Source organism: Nyctereutes procyonoides, unplaced genomic scaffold (assembly GCF_905146905.1).
Source record: "Nyctereutes procyonoides isolate TBG_1078 unplaced genomic scaffold, NYPRO_anot_genome, whole genome shotgun sequence".
Lineage (NCBI taxonomy): Eukaryota > Metazoa > Chordata > Mammalia > Carnivora > Canidae > Nyctereutes > Nyctereutes procyonoides.
The window spans coordinates 58,935,572-58,950,683 of NW_026575125.1; the positions used below are offsets into that span (position 1 = coordinate 58,935,572).

The 15,112-nt window shown below is 38.8% G+C and overlaps 2 protein-coding genes across 4 annotated transcripts in view; one reads left to right on the forward strand and one right to left on the reverse strand.

Annotated features, from left to right (window-relative positions):
• MAGT1 (magnesium transporter 1) overlaps positions 1-2,791 on the reverse strand; it is a 67,457-nt gene extending 64,666 nt beyond the window's left edge. For 2 of the 3 annotated variants that reach the window (XM_055338696.1, XM_055338695.1), the window contains exon 1: positions 2,594-2,791. In XM_055338696.1, the coding sequence (XP_055194671.1) occupies positions 2,594-2,791 (198 nt within the window). The remainder of the gene's footprint in view (positions 1-2,593) is intronic. The other variant, XM_055338697.1, reaches the window with a different exon arrangement.
• A 6,070-nt stretch (positions 2,792-8,861) lies between these two features.
• LOC129517518 (cytochrome c oxidase subunit 7B, mitochondrial) lies at positions 8,862-12,524 on the forward strand. The gene is made up of 3 exons (XM_055337387.1): positions 8,862-9,016; positions 11,072-11,196; positions 12,332-12,524. Exons 1-3 carry the CDS (start codon positions 8,977-8,979, stop codon positions 12,407-12,409), a joined length of 243 nt encoding a protein of 80 aa, XP_055193362.1. The 5' UTR covers positions 8,862-8,976; the 3' UTR covers positions 12,410-12,524.
• Positions 12,525-15,112: the final 2,588 nt, after the last annotated feature.

The following is a 15,112-nucleotide window of genomic DNA, read 5'->3' on the forward strand; positions in this document are numbered from 1 at the left end:
GGGTGGCACAGAGGTTTGGCGCCTGCCTTTGGCCCAGGGCGCGATCCTGGAGACCCGGGATCGAGTCCCACGTCGGGCTCCCAGTGCATGGAGTCTGCTTCTCCCTCTGCCTGTGTCTCTGCCTGTCTCTCTCTCTCTCTCTCTCTTTGTGTGACTATAATAAATAAATAAATAAATAAATAAATAAATAAATAAATAAAAACCCTCCAAACTCCCAGGTATATAATCAGCCACCCCTCACAGGCCCGGGGCAGCAGCTCTTCCTGCCCATGGGTCCTGTCCCCGTGCTTTAATAAAACCACCATTTTGCACCAAAGACGTCTCAAGAATTCTTTCTTGTTTGTCGGTTCCGGACCTCATCTATATCCCAAAATTTCATCAATACGATGTACTGAATTCATCTCAATTCACTTGGGGGGGAGACTAGGAAAAGCTTGGTTGAGGAAAAAGATAATATTTGAGCTAGGACTTGAAGAGTAGGAATCCTCAGGTGAATGAGAGGGTAGGGTGAGAGAGAAGGAAAATACTCTGGCAGAAGTCCAGCAAATACAGACACTTGCAAGAGAATATAGAAATATCAAGGAAGGTAGGTAATTCAGAATGACTTGTACAGGAAGGAGCTTGAGATAAGCCTGGAAGAAGCAGACAAGGGTCAGGCTACAGAAGCCCTTTTATCCTTTGAAAAATGGGTTAAAAGGTTTTCAGATTTTAATGTTAGCATCTTTGGCAATACTATGAAGGATTGGTTCAAGGATGACCAGTTAGGCAGTATTGCAATAGATTTGTAAGAGTGATAAAGGTCTGAAAAGTGGGCATCATGGGAAAGGAGTTAGAATCTGATTCCTTTTTTAAAATTTTTTAAAGATTTTATTTATTCATTCATGAGAGACACAGAGACAGAGAGAGAGAGGCAGAGACAGGCAGAGGGAGAAGCAAGATCCACGCAGGGAGCCCGATGTGGGACTCGATCCCGGGTCTCCAGGATCACGTCCTGGGCTGAAGGCGGCGCTAAACTGCTGAGCCACCGGGGCTGCCCTGATTCTCTTTAAAACTATTTTATTGAGATAAAGTGTACCTAACATAAAATCAACTGTTTTAAAGCATATAATTTATTGATGATTCCTTTTTAAAATAGTCTACCTTCTGCTAGGCCCTTCTGCTTCTATTCCAATGAAAGATTTAATGAATAAATGTAATTAAACTGGATGAAATAGTTGTTTAAAAACCTTCAGTTTTCTTATTTATAAAAAGTGGTTACTGTAGAAATTCAGACAACACCATCACATGAGGTAAAAAGTGAAAGTGTTCTAATGAACAATCCCAACTACCCAGAGATAGCCACTGTTAAGACTGTTGTGTATCCTCACAAAAGTTTCTCTATACATACATATGAACTTATATATAGGTGGTTTTGTGGGGGGGGGGTTTACATAAAAGGCATCTAAAATATAAAGCATTGCTCTATATCTTGTTACCCATGTAAAAATGTCTTGGAATCCTCTGAAAAAAAAGCCTGTTCACTTCACTATACCTTTGCAAACGGTATGTTTTTATTTTACTCTTCCAACTTATTAACTCATTTTAATTTGCCGGCTTTTTTTTTTTCTTATCTTATAGTACAAATATTCAGAAACAGAAAGTATAGGTTCCTTTAAGTTCAGCTCAAGTTGACAAGCACCCAAGATGCCTAAATGGTATTTTAAAAGTGCGTGTACAGGTGTGTACTAGAGGAAGTACAAAATGTACGGGAACTAGCATAAGACTGACCGACCTAGGGTTGTAGTCCTTGTTCTGCAACAAGTAACTGTGTAAGCTTAGGATTCAGTTTTCTTCATCCATTAAATTAGGGAGCATAAATAATATAAATAGTTGTTAGTAATCTCTAAAGCTCTAAGTCATGTTTCAAAACACAATGTTAAAATACCTTTGTTTGGATCGCTTAACGGTAAGAATATTGTATCTCTTCTACTTGCCATAGCCGGTAAATTCCACAGAGGGAATCTTAGTTTTTTGTTCACTTATGCATACCAAGATCCTACAATAGTGCCTGGCATGTTTGATATTGGTAAATGACTGAAAATGGCTAAAAAGCTTCCATCCCAGTAAATTGCTTTGAATCAATTATTTGGACAGTGTCATAAATCTAGCATACTTTAGCTTTTCAGCTTAACTCTCACATTCCTGAAGCGAAAATGTCACAAACATAGAACTCTTAGACGTCTATAAGGGAGTTGCATCTACTGACAGCAGAAAGATTCAAGATATTCTACCCCACCCGACCCCCGCCGGACCTAGAGTCAAATTTCTCCTACCACCTGGTGGGGCCCAAGCTCAAAGTAGTGTCAAAACTCTCAGCTATGTGCATGCACAGGCCTATAGAAACCAGGTTGTCACCTACCCCACCCTCTCAGACTCTACCTTCCTAGAAGACAAGGAGTTACAGTTTCTTCTCTCACAAACTCCATAACTCTTAAAAACGGTGAAACCGGAGCCACCGAAAGACGGAACCAATGAGGAAAGGGGATGGGAAGGAGTACCGACCCTCTCAAGCCCCACTCTTTGGGGAAAGCCGTGTTGGAAACATCGTCCTCACCTCCTTCTTTCTTTGAGCAGAGGCTGAGGGAACCCCGTAACTGAGCAGCAGCGCCACCGCCATGTTCGCGGAGACACACCAAAGCCACCAACGCGCTGCCATGTTCGCTCCTCTCTCTCCGAGAAACCAAACTTGCCTCGGGCTGTGTCTGTGTATTGGGCGTGAGAACAGGCAAACCAGCCCACTACCCCTCCTCATTGGTCCAGCTCAGCCCTACTGGGCGACCCTTCACGTTACGTCACGACGCTCTACTGCTAGAGGCACGCTAAAAGATGGTTCACTTCTAATTGGTCTCCGTTAGCCAATAGAAAAAGGATAATCTGGTGGTTTTTCATTGGTCCGCTAAGGTTGATTAACCGCCCCTTTCATTTATGTAAATATGAAACGTTTAATGCGGCTGCAAGGGCGCATGCGCATGCGCAGTTGTAAACCATTGCGGGTTGGTCCAAAATGGCTTAAAGTTGTTAAGACAGTTTTTTTCCCCCAGTCATTTAGAAGTCCTGGAAATCCACCTTGTTTGTGTAATATTCTAGAAAATTTGGACCTAGCCACGTGATTGTTAGCTATATTATACCCTCATTCTGCCCCTAAAGTTTTTCAAATCAAGATGAAAAAAGTAAAAGCAGGAAAGAAATACACAATATTACTGAATATTCTTAAAAGTAAACAGGCAAGAGATTGTAGAATACCTCCTGTGTCCCAGGAACTGTGCCATATGCAGTGAACAGAGCAGACATCAAAAGTTATTTTTCAAAGTTTTTTCATGACATTTTAAAAGTTAAATCTTTTATTACTCTAAGACAAGGACTTAACTTTCAGGTTATAGACAGCAAATACCATCTTTTTATTATTTTATTTGGGAGATGAGCACGAAACTAAGGTTGTAAGGAAGTATTTCTGTCTTTTTAATTTTTTAAAAGATTTTATTTATTTATTTATTCATGAAAGACCCAGAGAGAGGCAGAGACGGAGGCAGAGGGAGGAGCAGGCTCCCTGCGGGGAGCCTGATGTGGGGCTTTATCCCAGGACCTGGGGATCACACCCTAAGCCAAAGGCAGATGTTCAACCACTGAGCCGCCCAAGTGCCGGTCTCTTTCTAGTTTTTGTGTCATAGTCTATTTTCATTAAATATCAATTCCCCTATGTAAAAAATAATAAAAATCCTACATAGCTGAAGAAGTTTCCATTCATTTGGTCCAGTTCTGTTTATCATAGTGGGTTGTAAAACTGGGATGATTTAACTAGAGAAGAATAATATACTCAAGAGGAAAAATACCAACAAAATAAAATCAGTTGCCTGTAATTTGGATTCATTTTCATGGTGTGAAAATCCTATAACTACTTTTTTAGGCCTTGCTGGGAAATACATGCACATGTATGCACAGAGAAAAGGAATTTCCTTATATTGGAGAGACGAGGATATGCGTATGGAAGGGAAAATACTGGTTCTAGAGTAGATATATGTGATCTGGAGATATGAAAAACATTTTAAAACATAAACAGACACTCATAAGAATAATAAAAATTAAAAGTATGTGGAGACAGCTGTGTGATTCCATTTATATGACATTCAGGAAAAGACAAACTTAAAGAGACAGAGAATAGATCAGTGGCTATCTGGGTCTGGATGTGGAAAGAGAGGTTGGCTACAAAGGAGCCACACAAGGAGATTTTTGTGGTGGTAGAACTGTTATTTCCTTTATTTTGGGGATGGTAACACTAGGCATTTGTCAAAACTCACAGACTGGTACACTAAAAAGGAATGAATTTTACTGCATGTAAGTTGAATGAATAAAATTTAAGGTAAGTTTTCAAAGAACACAGAAATCTCACCTATCATGTTGGCAAAAATTCAATACATGCCATCATCAAGGCTGTAGGGAAGCACATACCCTTATACAATGCTGGTGGGAATGCAAAATGGTATATTTATGGAGGGTAAGCTGACAGAAAAACTACATACACAATTATCCTCTGATCCAGCAATCCCATTTCTAGGCAACTACTCCAAAAAGTAAGAATATATGTGCAAACATTATTCACTTTAGCCCTATTTATAGTTGAAATACTCTCAAAACTACCCAAATGCTCAAATACAGGAGACTGATTGAATATACTATGGCACATTGTTGGTTTACAAACTGGCCCCTGTACATGCAGAGGAAGGAGTGACCAAGGAGAGAGCATGGCAGAACACTCTAGGTTGATAGGTTTTTAATTTTTTTAATTTTTAAACATTTTATTTATTTACTTTAGAGAGAATGAGCATGAGAATGTGAGCACAAGCAGGGTAGAGGGAGAGGGAGGGAGAGGGAGAAGCAGACTCCTCACTGAGAGGAAAGCCTGACTTGGGGCTCAGTCCCAGGACCCTGAGATCATGACCTGAGCTAAAGTCAGACGTTTAACCGACTAAACCACCCAGGAGCCCCTAAAATTTTTATTTTTCTTCTCGAAGTACAGTTGACATACAATGTTACATTAGTTTCAAGCATATGACAGTGATTTTACAATTCATTTTTTAAATTTGTAAATGCAAAGTGAAGATTTTTTAAAATTTATTTATTTATTAATGAGAGACACAGAGGCAGAGACATAGGCAGAGGGAAAAGCAGTCTCCTCAAGGGGAGCTCATTGCAGGGACTAGATTCCAGGACCCAGAGGACAACACTCTGAGCCAAAGGCAGACGCTCAACCAGTGAGCCACCCAGGCGTCCCAGAATGTAGTAAAATTTAAATCGAATACAAACAGAAAAAGGTAGCTTGACATTATCTCAAATGAAAAACAATCACACTAAAGAAAAAAACTAATCTGGGGAAGCCCGGGTGGCTTAGCGGTTTAGTGCTGCCTTCAGCCCAGGGCATGATCCTGGAGACCCAGGATCGAGTCCCATGTCAGGCTCCCTGCATGGAGCTTGCTTTGCCCTCTGCCTGTGTCTCTGCCTGTCTCTCTCTCTGTATGTGTCTCTCATGAATAAATAAAGTCTTAAAAAAACTAATCTGAATAATTTGTGAACACACCACTTTGATTATATCCTACTAGACTAAAGAAAAAAAAAACTACAAACAAATCTTGAATTCTACTAAGTAGGTTTGTTTTTCATAGTGATATGACTACAGCAATTCCAAAAAATTTATTATGTATAATATGCATAAACATTGATGTTATTGACAGCCAGGATTTTCACATGGAAGAAGAGAGATACAAACATGAAATGAGGGGGACCCCTGGGTGGCTCAGTGGTTGGCCGGCTGCCTTTGGCTCAGGTAGTGATCCTGGGATCTGGGATCTGGTCCCGCATCAGGCTCCTGCAAGGAACCTGCTTCTTTCTCCCTCTGCCTATGTCTCTGCCTCTCTCTCAATCTGTGTCTCATGAATAAATAAATCTTTAAAAAAACAAATTCGAAATGAAGGAAAGTAAAAAATAACTTTTGTGATTGAACTGAAACTCGAGTTATTAGTATAAATTTATCATTCATAATATATATTCCTAGCTCTATTTGCTGAAAGGACTAGAAGCAATGACACTCTGATATCAATGAGCACACCTGATACCAAATATATGTTGCTAAATACCATCTCTAAAAGAAATTAGGGCTTCTTAGAGAAATGGCTGGTTCCAGTGCTGGGGTAGCAAAATTACAAATGAACTTGGACCATCTTGTGTCAGAAAATAAACCTGTGCTCAAAAAAAAAAATGAAGTCATGTAAAATAATTAAAAAAATATATAAGACAGCTTGAAGGGAATCCTACTGATCACATCTCAGACTATTGGTAACTAAAATAAATCATAATAGCAATAGATTAAAACTACTGAATCTACAAATCCATATCGATAATGAACAAATAAATTGGAGAAGGGATAAAATTCCTCCCTACAGTGGAACACTCATTATATGGATGCCTGGGTGGCTCAGCGGTTGAGCGTCTGCCTTTGGGTCAGGGTGTGATCCCTGGGGCAGATCCCTTGGATCCGGGGTCCTGGGATCCAGTCCTGCATTGGGTTTCCCATGGGGAGCCTGCTTCTCCCTCTGCCTATGGCTCTGCCTCTCTCTTGTGTCTCTCATGAATAAATAAATAAAATCTTTTAAAAATCACTCAATATTAAATATAGAAGGAATGATAGAAAAATTAGCATATGAAACTTTCATACTAATAATTGATTTAGGCAAATTCATCAGTGGATACAAAAACTAGTGAGTAAAATTTTGATGAAGAACAGGATATTCACATAGTCTTGATGTATTCTTCACACTACTTGTTTTATTACAAAGGAAAAAAACAGTAACTTTAGTGTGGGAACTTAGAAGCCACTCTTTGGACCAAATGATTAAAGTTGGCAATAATGAGACAATAATGGAACATTTTATGCTTCCTGAAAGATGCCCTAAGAAGACACATCTATTATGTAGTATTCCTGCCAGAAGTCCATAAATTGAATTTAATTATGAGAAAATATCAAGCACACACAATATGTGGAACTTTTATAAAATAACTGGCCTATACTCTTCAAAAATATTGATTGCCTGAGAACACAGAACTGTGGAGTCAGAAGGTCTGTTACCAGTTCTTCCACTTACACCTGATAATTTTATCTTCTACTAGTCATTTAGATTCTGCACCTCACTTCCTCCATATGTAAAACTGAGAGAATAAAGATTACCTGTAGTGAGAAAAAGAAAAGGCTGTGGAACTATTCAATTTTAAAGGAGACTAAAGACACATGACAATTAAATTCAATATGGGGATCTGGATTGAATTCTGGGTAGAGACACTGGAACAGTTGATGAAATTGGAATATGAGCTGTATTGTATCAATATTAAATTATATATATATATGAGAGAGAGAGAGAGAGAGAATGCACATGCGGCAAAATATTATCCAAGTGGTGAACCTTGGCAATTGGTGTTTAGGTGTTCTCCTCTCACCACCAATATTTTATTATGAAAATATCAGAAACAGAACAGAAAAAGTGGGGACACCTGGGTTGCTCAGCAGTTGAGCATCTGCCTTCAGCTCAGGGCGTGATCCTGGAGTCTCGGGTCGAGTCTCACATCGGGCTCCCTGTGTGGAGCCTGCTTCTCCCTCTGCCTATGTCTCTGCCTCTCTCTCTGTGTCTCCCATGAATTTATCTGACTTTCATGGTTACGTCCAGTATATTGCCCTTTAGGAAATTTTTCAAGATCTTAATGTGAAAAAAAAAAGATCTTATTGTGAGCATCATTGATGCCTGGGATATAACAATTGCATATGGTACAAAGAGTGTGCACCCACCTCAATCTGTAGTCAGAAATGAAGTTAATATATTATTAAACTATATTTGCTAAACACCTCTGAAATTCATTCACTTGATTGAAAATATTTATAAAGTGTTTGCCGTCATGCCAGATCTTGTGTTTGGCTCTGAACTCCCAATAAGCATGAGATCTGCACTATTGCTAATCAATAAACAACCAATTCAACAAATAAATAACTTCTAATTGGGCTTCTACTTAAGAATAAAAATTGAAAATACCCATGAAAAGGACCATACTTCTTGATCAGAGTCATGCCACTCTTCACAAATGGGAAGTCAGGACACCTAATGGTTAAAAGTTGTCTCTGATTCATGGAAATCCAGTGCAATAAAGTCATTTAAAAAAAAGGTTAAGATTTTAGATAAAATCTTAAAAAAAAGAACAGAAAAAGTGAAATAATTGTACTCTGAATATCCATTCTACAATCCATTTGTTGTATTTACTTTATCACACATTTATCCACATTATTTTTTTACTATTTATTTATTTATTTATTTATTTTTACTATTCTTGCAACTTTTCTCTAAATTTGAAATCATTTCAAAATTAAAAGTTAAATCAGTATGTGTATATATATATGAGTATATAGTATATATATAGTATATAGTATATAGGAGATAAAAAAAAATTAGAGAAGTGAAGAAAGTTTGGGGGACTCAAAAGAATTCCTAGTGTGGAGCGAAATACAAGCTCAAACCTCTGAAACACCATCTTGAAGTTAGGGCCTTTGATTATTCAGTCTAAGATCAGCATCTCAGTTTTCCTACGCACAGCCTTAAACCTGGCTCCAAGGTGGTGGTGGTGGGGGGGGAGTTTCTCTCATTCTTCACTGAATACCATCATCTCTCACCTACGAAGCGTGAAACTACATTTCCCAAAAAACCTTTATCTTTCCTACCTGTAAAGAGGATTAAAATTTCCATAACGTTGGGTTTTTTTTTACAGGTCTCGCGAGATTTCTCTAAATCTCATTAAAGAGCCCAGCCGGAAGCCATTTTGTTTTTCAGGGCTCTTTGCAAGGGTACTTAGCACGAAGTTGTAGCAAAGCAGTCACCGCAGTTGCACCGTTCTGCCTTCAGCTTCAGGATGTTTCCCGTGGCCAGAAACGCTCTAAGTCGTCTCCGAGGTAAGCAAAAATTATGAGCAAATAATTTCCAACCGCCTTTTACGCATTTGTCCTAGTAGTCTCTCGCGCCCTTTCCTTCCGCCTACATCCCGATTTCCTAATTAAAAATGCGAGGTCTCCGACCTCGCCCCAAGTAATTGGGAAGCTGTCCTTAGCTTTAACTTTATCGCCTGGTGTTTCCGTTTTGGTTCTCAGCTCATTTTCTGTTACCAGAGTCATAGCATAGTTTCTTGTTTTTTAAAATTCACTTAATACGATTTCAGGGAAGGAGATTCTTGGTGGACACTACTCATTCCTTCAGTAATTTCATAAATTTTAGCTACGAGGATACATTTACCCTCAAAGAGAAGAACCTCCTTTTCTAATCCTGTAACTGTAATGGAAGGATACTGTAAATCTAGCTCTTTCTCTGGTTTCATTGTAAGGAGACAACCCTGCAGCTTTTATGTTTTTTTGTTGTTTATTATTAGCTTATAGGAAAATAGTTGTAATTTTTTTCTCCTCTAACAGGCAGGTACGAGGGAATTTTGAGACCAGCCGTGTGTATTGAGAATGCATTATATTGGAAAGAGAAAATTCATTTCCGTACTTGACTTGCAGTGAAGGTGACCTTGAGTAACGTGAGCAGTTATTTAATATTGAAAGTGACCTTAAGCAATTACCACTTAGCTATCCTTTTATTTTCAGTTTAGAGTCATTAAAGGTATTACGAGACTGCGTTCTAAACACTCAAACAGCTTTGACAATCACCAAAAAAAGAGTTGCTCAGCTTGTTTTTCAATATTTCAAAAGCCACATCTATTATTTCTTTCACTTTGGACAAGGGATTTTTCTCTGAACCTCATTTTCCTCCTTTGTAAAATAGGGGGTTAGTAAATTATTCCTACCTCATACAGTTGTTGAGGATTATATGAGATTACCAATAGATAATAGTAACCATTTCTTATTACAGAGGAGAGGTCTAAAGAAATCCACTTGGGTGACCTGAATTTTGAGGTCACGAGATGTTGCAGAATTGTTTGGTAATTTTAACTTATTTACCCTTTGAGTAGGTAGGGCCTTGTACCTCAGAAGGAGTTTTTTGTTTTGTTTTTTTTTTTTTCAATGTAGAATTCACACATTCACTTTTTAACTGCTTTAGAGCAGAATATGTTGTGAAATGTTTCTAAATTTGCTCATCCCATGTATGAAAGAAGAAAAGAAAACCTGTAAGGCAGTTAAGAGGAGAATTCATTAATGGCCAAGTAACTATCCTGAAATAACCCACTGTATCACATAGAAGCCGTTATATTCTTAAATGCTAACGAATGGGCAACGTTGCTGTTTCTTTTTTCTTTTTTTCTTGCTGTTTTTAAATTTTTAAAAAGATTTTATTTATTTATTTATTAGAGAGAGAGAGAGAGAGAGAGAGAGAGAGATCGAGAGATCACAAGCCAGGGGGAAGGGCAGAGGGAGAAGCAGACTCCCTGTTGAGCAGGGAGCCCAATGTTGGGCTCCATCCCAGGACCCTGGGATTATGATCTGAGTCAAAGACAGAAACTTAAATGACTGAGCCAGCCAGGCACCCTTGCTGTTTTTTATTTATTTTAAAGATTTTATTTATTTATTCATGAGAGACACGGAGAGACAGAGACATAGGCAGAGGAGAAGCAGGCTCCATGCAGGGAGCCCGATGTGGGATTCCATCCTGGGACTCCAGGATCACACCCTGGGCTGAAGGCAGGCACTCAACCGCTGAGCCACCCAGGAATCCCTCCCCTAAGATTTTATTATGAAAACTTTCAGACAGAGAAAAGCTGGAAGAATTGTATGATAAATACATATGCACTGCAGAAGTACGATTAAATTTTGACATATTTTTCTCACATTATCTATACATCTGTCAAAATATTTTTGATGCATTTTAAAGTTCACTACTTTGCTTTTAGCTACAATGCGTTTTAACATTTTATTGAATATAATACTATAAAGATAACTTTGCTTTCCTGATTAGCAATATCAATTACACGTTCTCTTTTCCTTGTAACTGATACACTTCTGTATTTTTTTTTTAAGTTCAAAGCATTCCACAAACAATGGCAAGGCAGAGTCACCAGAAACGGGCACCTGATTTCCATGATAAATATGGTAATGCTGTATTAGCTAGTGGAGCCACTTTCTGTATTGCTGTATGGGCATATGTAAGTACTGTCGATTGATAATTTTCTATGTTAGATGTTTTTCTCTTCCTATTTATGTATTCAAAATGTTTTCACACAGTATACATTTCTAGTTAGGCGGGACTTCAAAGACTTCCTGATGTAATTACCCACCCACTGCAGGAATATCTTCCATAGCATTAAGCATTCATATTCTACCCATCATTTTCTTGCAACAAATTCTGATCCCGTTTCCATGTATCAACCATTAGATATTAGAAGATTGTTATCATGTCTCCTGGATCTTCTCTTTTAGATTAAATATCCTTAGATCTGTTAATCACTTTTTGTTACATGATTTCCAGGGTTTTCACCATCTTTGGGTCACCTTCCTTTGCTTAATCAGTTTCTCTTCTAAAAGAATTTTAGAAGAGAAACTGTTGTACCCCAGAACTGAGTACAACATATTATGGATGAGATGTAAAGTGACTTGCTTTCATTTTAGTTTTTTAAATCTTATATTTAACAGTCTTACCAGTTCTACTTGTTGGTTAAAAGTAGGATAAATACATACATACATACAGTTCTTAAGAGATACCTATCAACCCTTGCCTTTATAAACAAAGATTTTTATTAATGGGGCTTTTCATTCTTGTTTTCAACCTTCCTTAAATATATTGTTAAAATAGATATGTGTACTTAATTAGAAGAGTAAATGGGTGGTGAACAAATGTGTGATCAGGGGCACTTTTGGAGGTGGTGTTCCTTGATGAAAGGATATTATAAAAATAATGTTTGGCAGTATTTGGGTAGTTCTGGTTGAGTGAAGCAATGTTTTGAGGTAGTAGAGAAATGTGAAGTAAAAATTTGAATTAATTAAAAATTCAATTGTTCAGTTATACAAGCCATATTTCATTTGCTCAGTAGCCTTATGTGGCTATTGTGTTAGTGAAGATCTAGACATTTCTTGCATCTCAGGACACCCTATCAAACAGTACTGTTCTAACGAATTAGGACAGCAATTAGCTTTGGCCTACGTGGAGGGCACTACATCCCAGCTGAGTTTCTGTGTGTTTTTAACCTGTAGAGTAGCTTTGTCACTTTTAAGAAATAGTCTCCAAGGAAGAGTGGATTCTGGCTTAAACATTTATAACTAATAGTGTTTTAATTCTTACAGACAGCAACACAAATTGGAATAGAATGGAACCTGTCCCCTGTTGGCAGAGTCACCCCAAAGGAATGGAGGGATCAGTAATCCCAGCTGGTGTAATAATGAATTGTTTCAAAACCAACTCATAATTGATGCCAGGTGAAAGCACTGTGCACCTACTAAAATATGGCATGATTTAAGAAATAAAGTACATTTGAAACCTTCATTGTTGGTTTGTTTCTTTTGTAATGAAACCAAGCTTGATCACTTTTCTTTTTTTTTAAAGATTTTATTTATTTATTCATGAGACACACACACACACACACACAGAGAGAGAGAGAGAGAGAGAGAGAGAGAGAGAGAGAGAGAGAGAAAGGCAGAGATAGAAGCAGGCTCCATGCAGGGAGCCCGACGTGGGACTCGATCCCGGGTGTCAGGATCATGCCCTGAGCCAAAGATGGCGTCAAACCACTGAGCCACCCAGGCTGCCCTCACTTTTTATTTATTTAACTTTAGTGTTACTATTAAAGTCAGATGCTTTACAAGTTCTTAAATAATTTTTCTTTCTGAGGTAGTAGTATGAAAGTAAAATTTGGCTGTTACCTGAAAGTCAACTTTACAGTAGGCTGAAATTATAGTTCATGAAAAACTGATCACAGAGTTATATTAGGTCATCTTTGAGTAGATACTGAATATGCTTACTACTTTCACCTCTAATTTGTTTATACTTGGAATTGGCATTGTTAAGTCCTTTTTACTCCTGCCAAGAGAACTTGGGGTGTCACCAGACCAAGGGAAGAGTGGTCCTATCATATGAACTCCTAGGACATCTGAAGATTAGGTAGCTCCTTGGCTCCATTGACATTTATCTTGGAGCTTTGAAACTTTCATTATATATAAGATGTTTATGATGCTATTAAAGGATCTGCCAAATAAAGTTTATTTTCACTTATCCAGTTACTATCAGTGGTGACCTGCTGTTGGCTTTCTGTAATTATACCAACTTTTTGATGCATATATTCTGAATTCAGTATGACTTTAGATTTTGCATGTAAGATGCTAAATGAAGAAAACATCTGTACCATGTACTTCATTACTTCCTTGGCTGAAGGTGTAAAAAGCCTCATGTTTGTTGATAGTGCTCAAATAAGCAGAAAATGGAATTTGAGTGGAGTAATCTATGTAAGCTAAATTAAAGATTCCTAAATTCACTTACCTATCCAATAAGTTATCATATGAATGACTTTTAGGATTCCCCAAACTTAACCTGATGTAGATAATGCATAACCAAACCTTTGAAAGATTTTTAATTATATGAAATACTAGAAGAATGCTCTCCTGGCAATATGTTCTGTTTTCTCATTAAACGCATCAATCAAATCCAGTAAGTAATTTCATTGAGAAGGAAAAGTTGAATGTCCTTGCAAAATAAGTGCTTGCAAAATTAGTAACTACGTGATAGTGCCAGTATTTGATAAAACTTGAACGAACGCTTGCTATCATTTAGAAAGCATGTTAAAATAGGACTGAAGTATTCAATTGCATGTAACCCTGAAATGTGATTAAGCAAAATAAATGCTAAGGAAGTTTCAACATTCCATTATTTACTTTTTTATTCCTGATTTGGCATTGAGGATTACTAATGACTACAGGTAATAGTAGTCATTTTCTTTTTTTCTTTCCTCTTCTTCCGAGGAGGAGGAGGTTATCTTCAGTTTTAATCGGGAAAGACTCCACAACATGACTACCTCCTTGGTTTTAATTAATTTTTAAAGATTTTATTTATTCATGAGAGAGACACACACACAGAGAGAGAGAGAGACACACAGGCAGAGGGAGAAGCAGGCTCCATGCAGAAAGCCCGACGTGGGACTCCATCCCAGGTCTCCAGGATCACTCACGCCCTGAGCCGAAGACAGACGCTAAACCGCTAAACCGCTGAGCCACCCATGCGTCCCACCTCCTTGGTTTTAACGTAATGTCGCCAGGACACATTTCAGCTCACTCCCTGGCATCCCCAACACCGCTCACGCTAAGAGCCAGGCTGGTCCCCAGGGACTTCCAGGACCGCTGAGAGCACGAAGAGCACTAAGGGGGTGATCTGGACAGACGCACGGGGTATTGCGGGTGGCACGACTCAGCTACCTGGGCACCAGTCACCTCGGCCCCAGGCTCTAGGTCCTCGGGCCCTCGCAGGAACCATCACTGGGTCTCCAGATTCACCGAGGCAGAGCCACTCTGGAAAGCGCAGGACATCTCCACATTCTGCCCCTCGGTTGCCATCACGTTCCGCGGAAACTCAGTAAATTTTGCTTGAGAAGACAGTCCTTGTACATATAAAACCGAAAAGAAAACAAATCCAACATATGCCAAAAAGATCCCCATCATTCCAAAAAGGGGAGGAGGGGTCACATCAATGTAGCCAACGGCCAAAATGCCCCGCCAGGAACTCCAGCCGGGCAGCCCGAGGCAGGCTTGGAGCTTGGCGGCTCCGTCTACGTTTTTCTTCTGGAGAGCAGGAACATTTATTTTTTTCCAATTTGCTTTTTTCCCCCATGAATGGAATCTTTCTTGCCTCGGTAGACTGGATCACTTGGTGCTTAAGAGGACAATACAGTTGTACCATTGCTGGGGGCTGGGAGTTGGGAGATTTGGGGAGGAAGTTGGGGCATTGCTGAAACTTTTTTTTTCTTAAGATTTTTATTAGAGAGCAAACGCACCCGCATGCACGAGTGGGAGAGGAGAGGTGCACTGGGAGAGGGAGCAGGCTCTTCATTAAGCAAGGAGCCTGATGAGGGGCTTGATCTA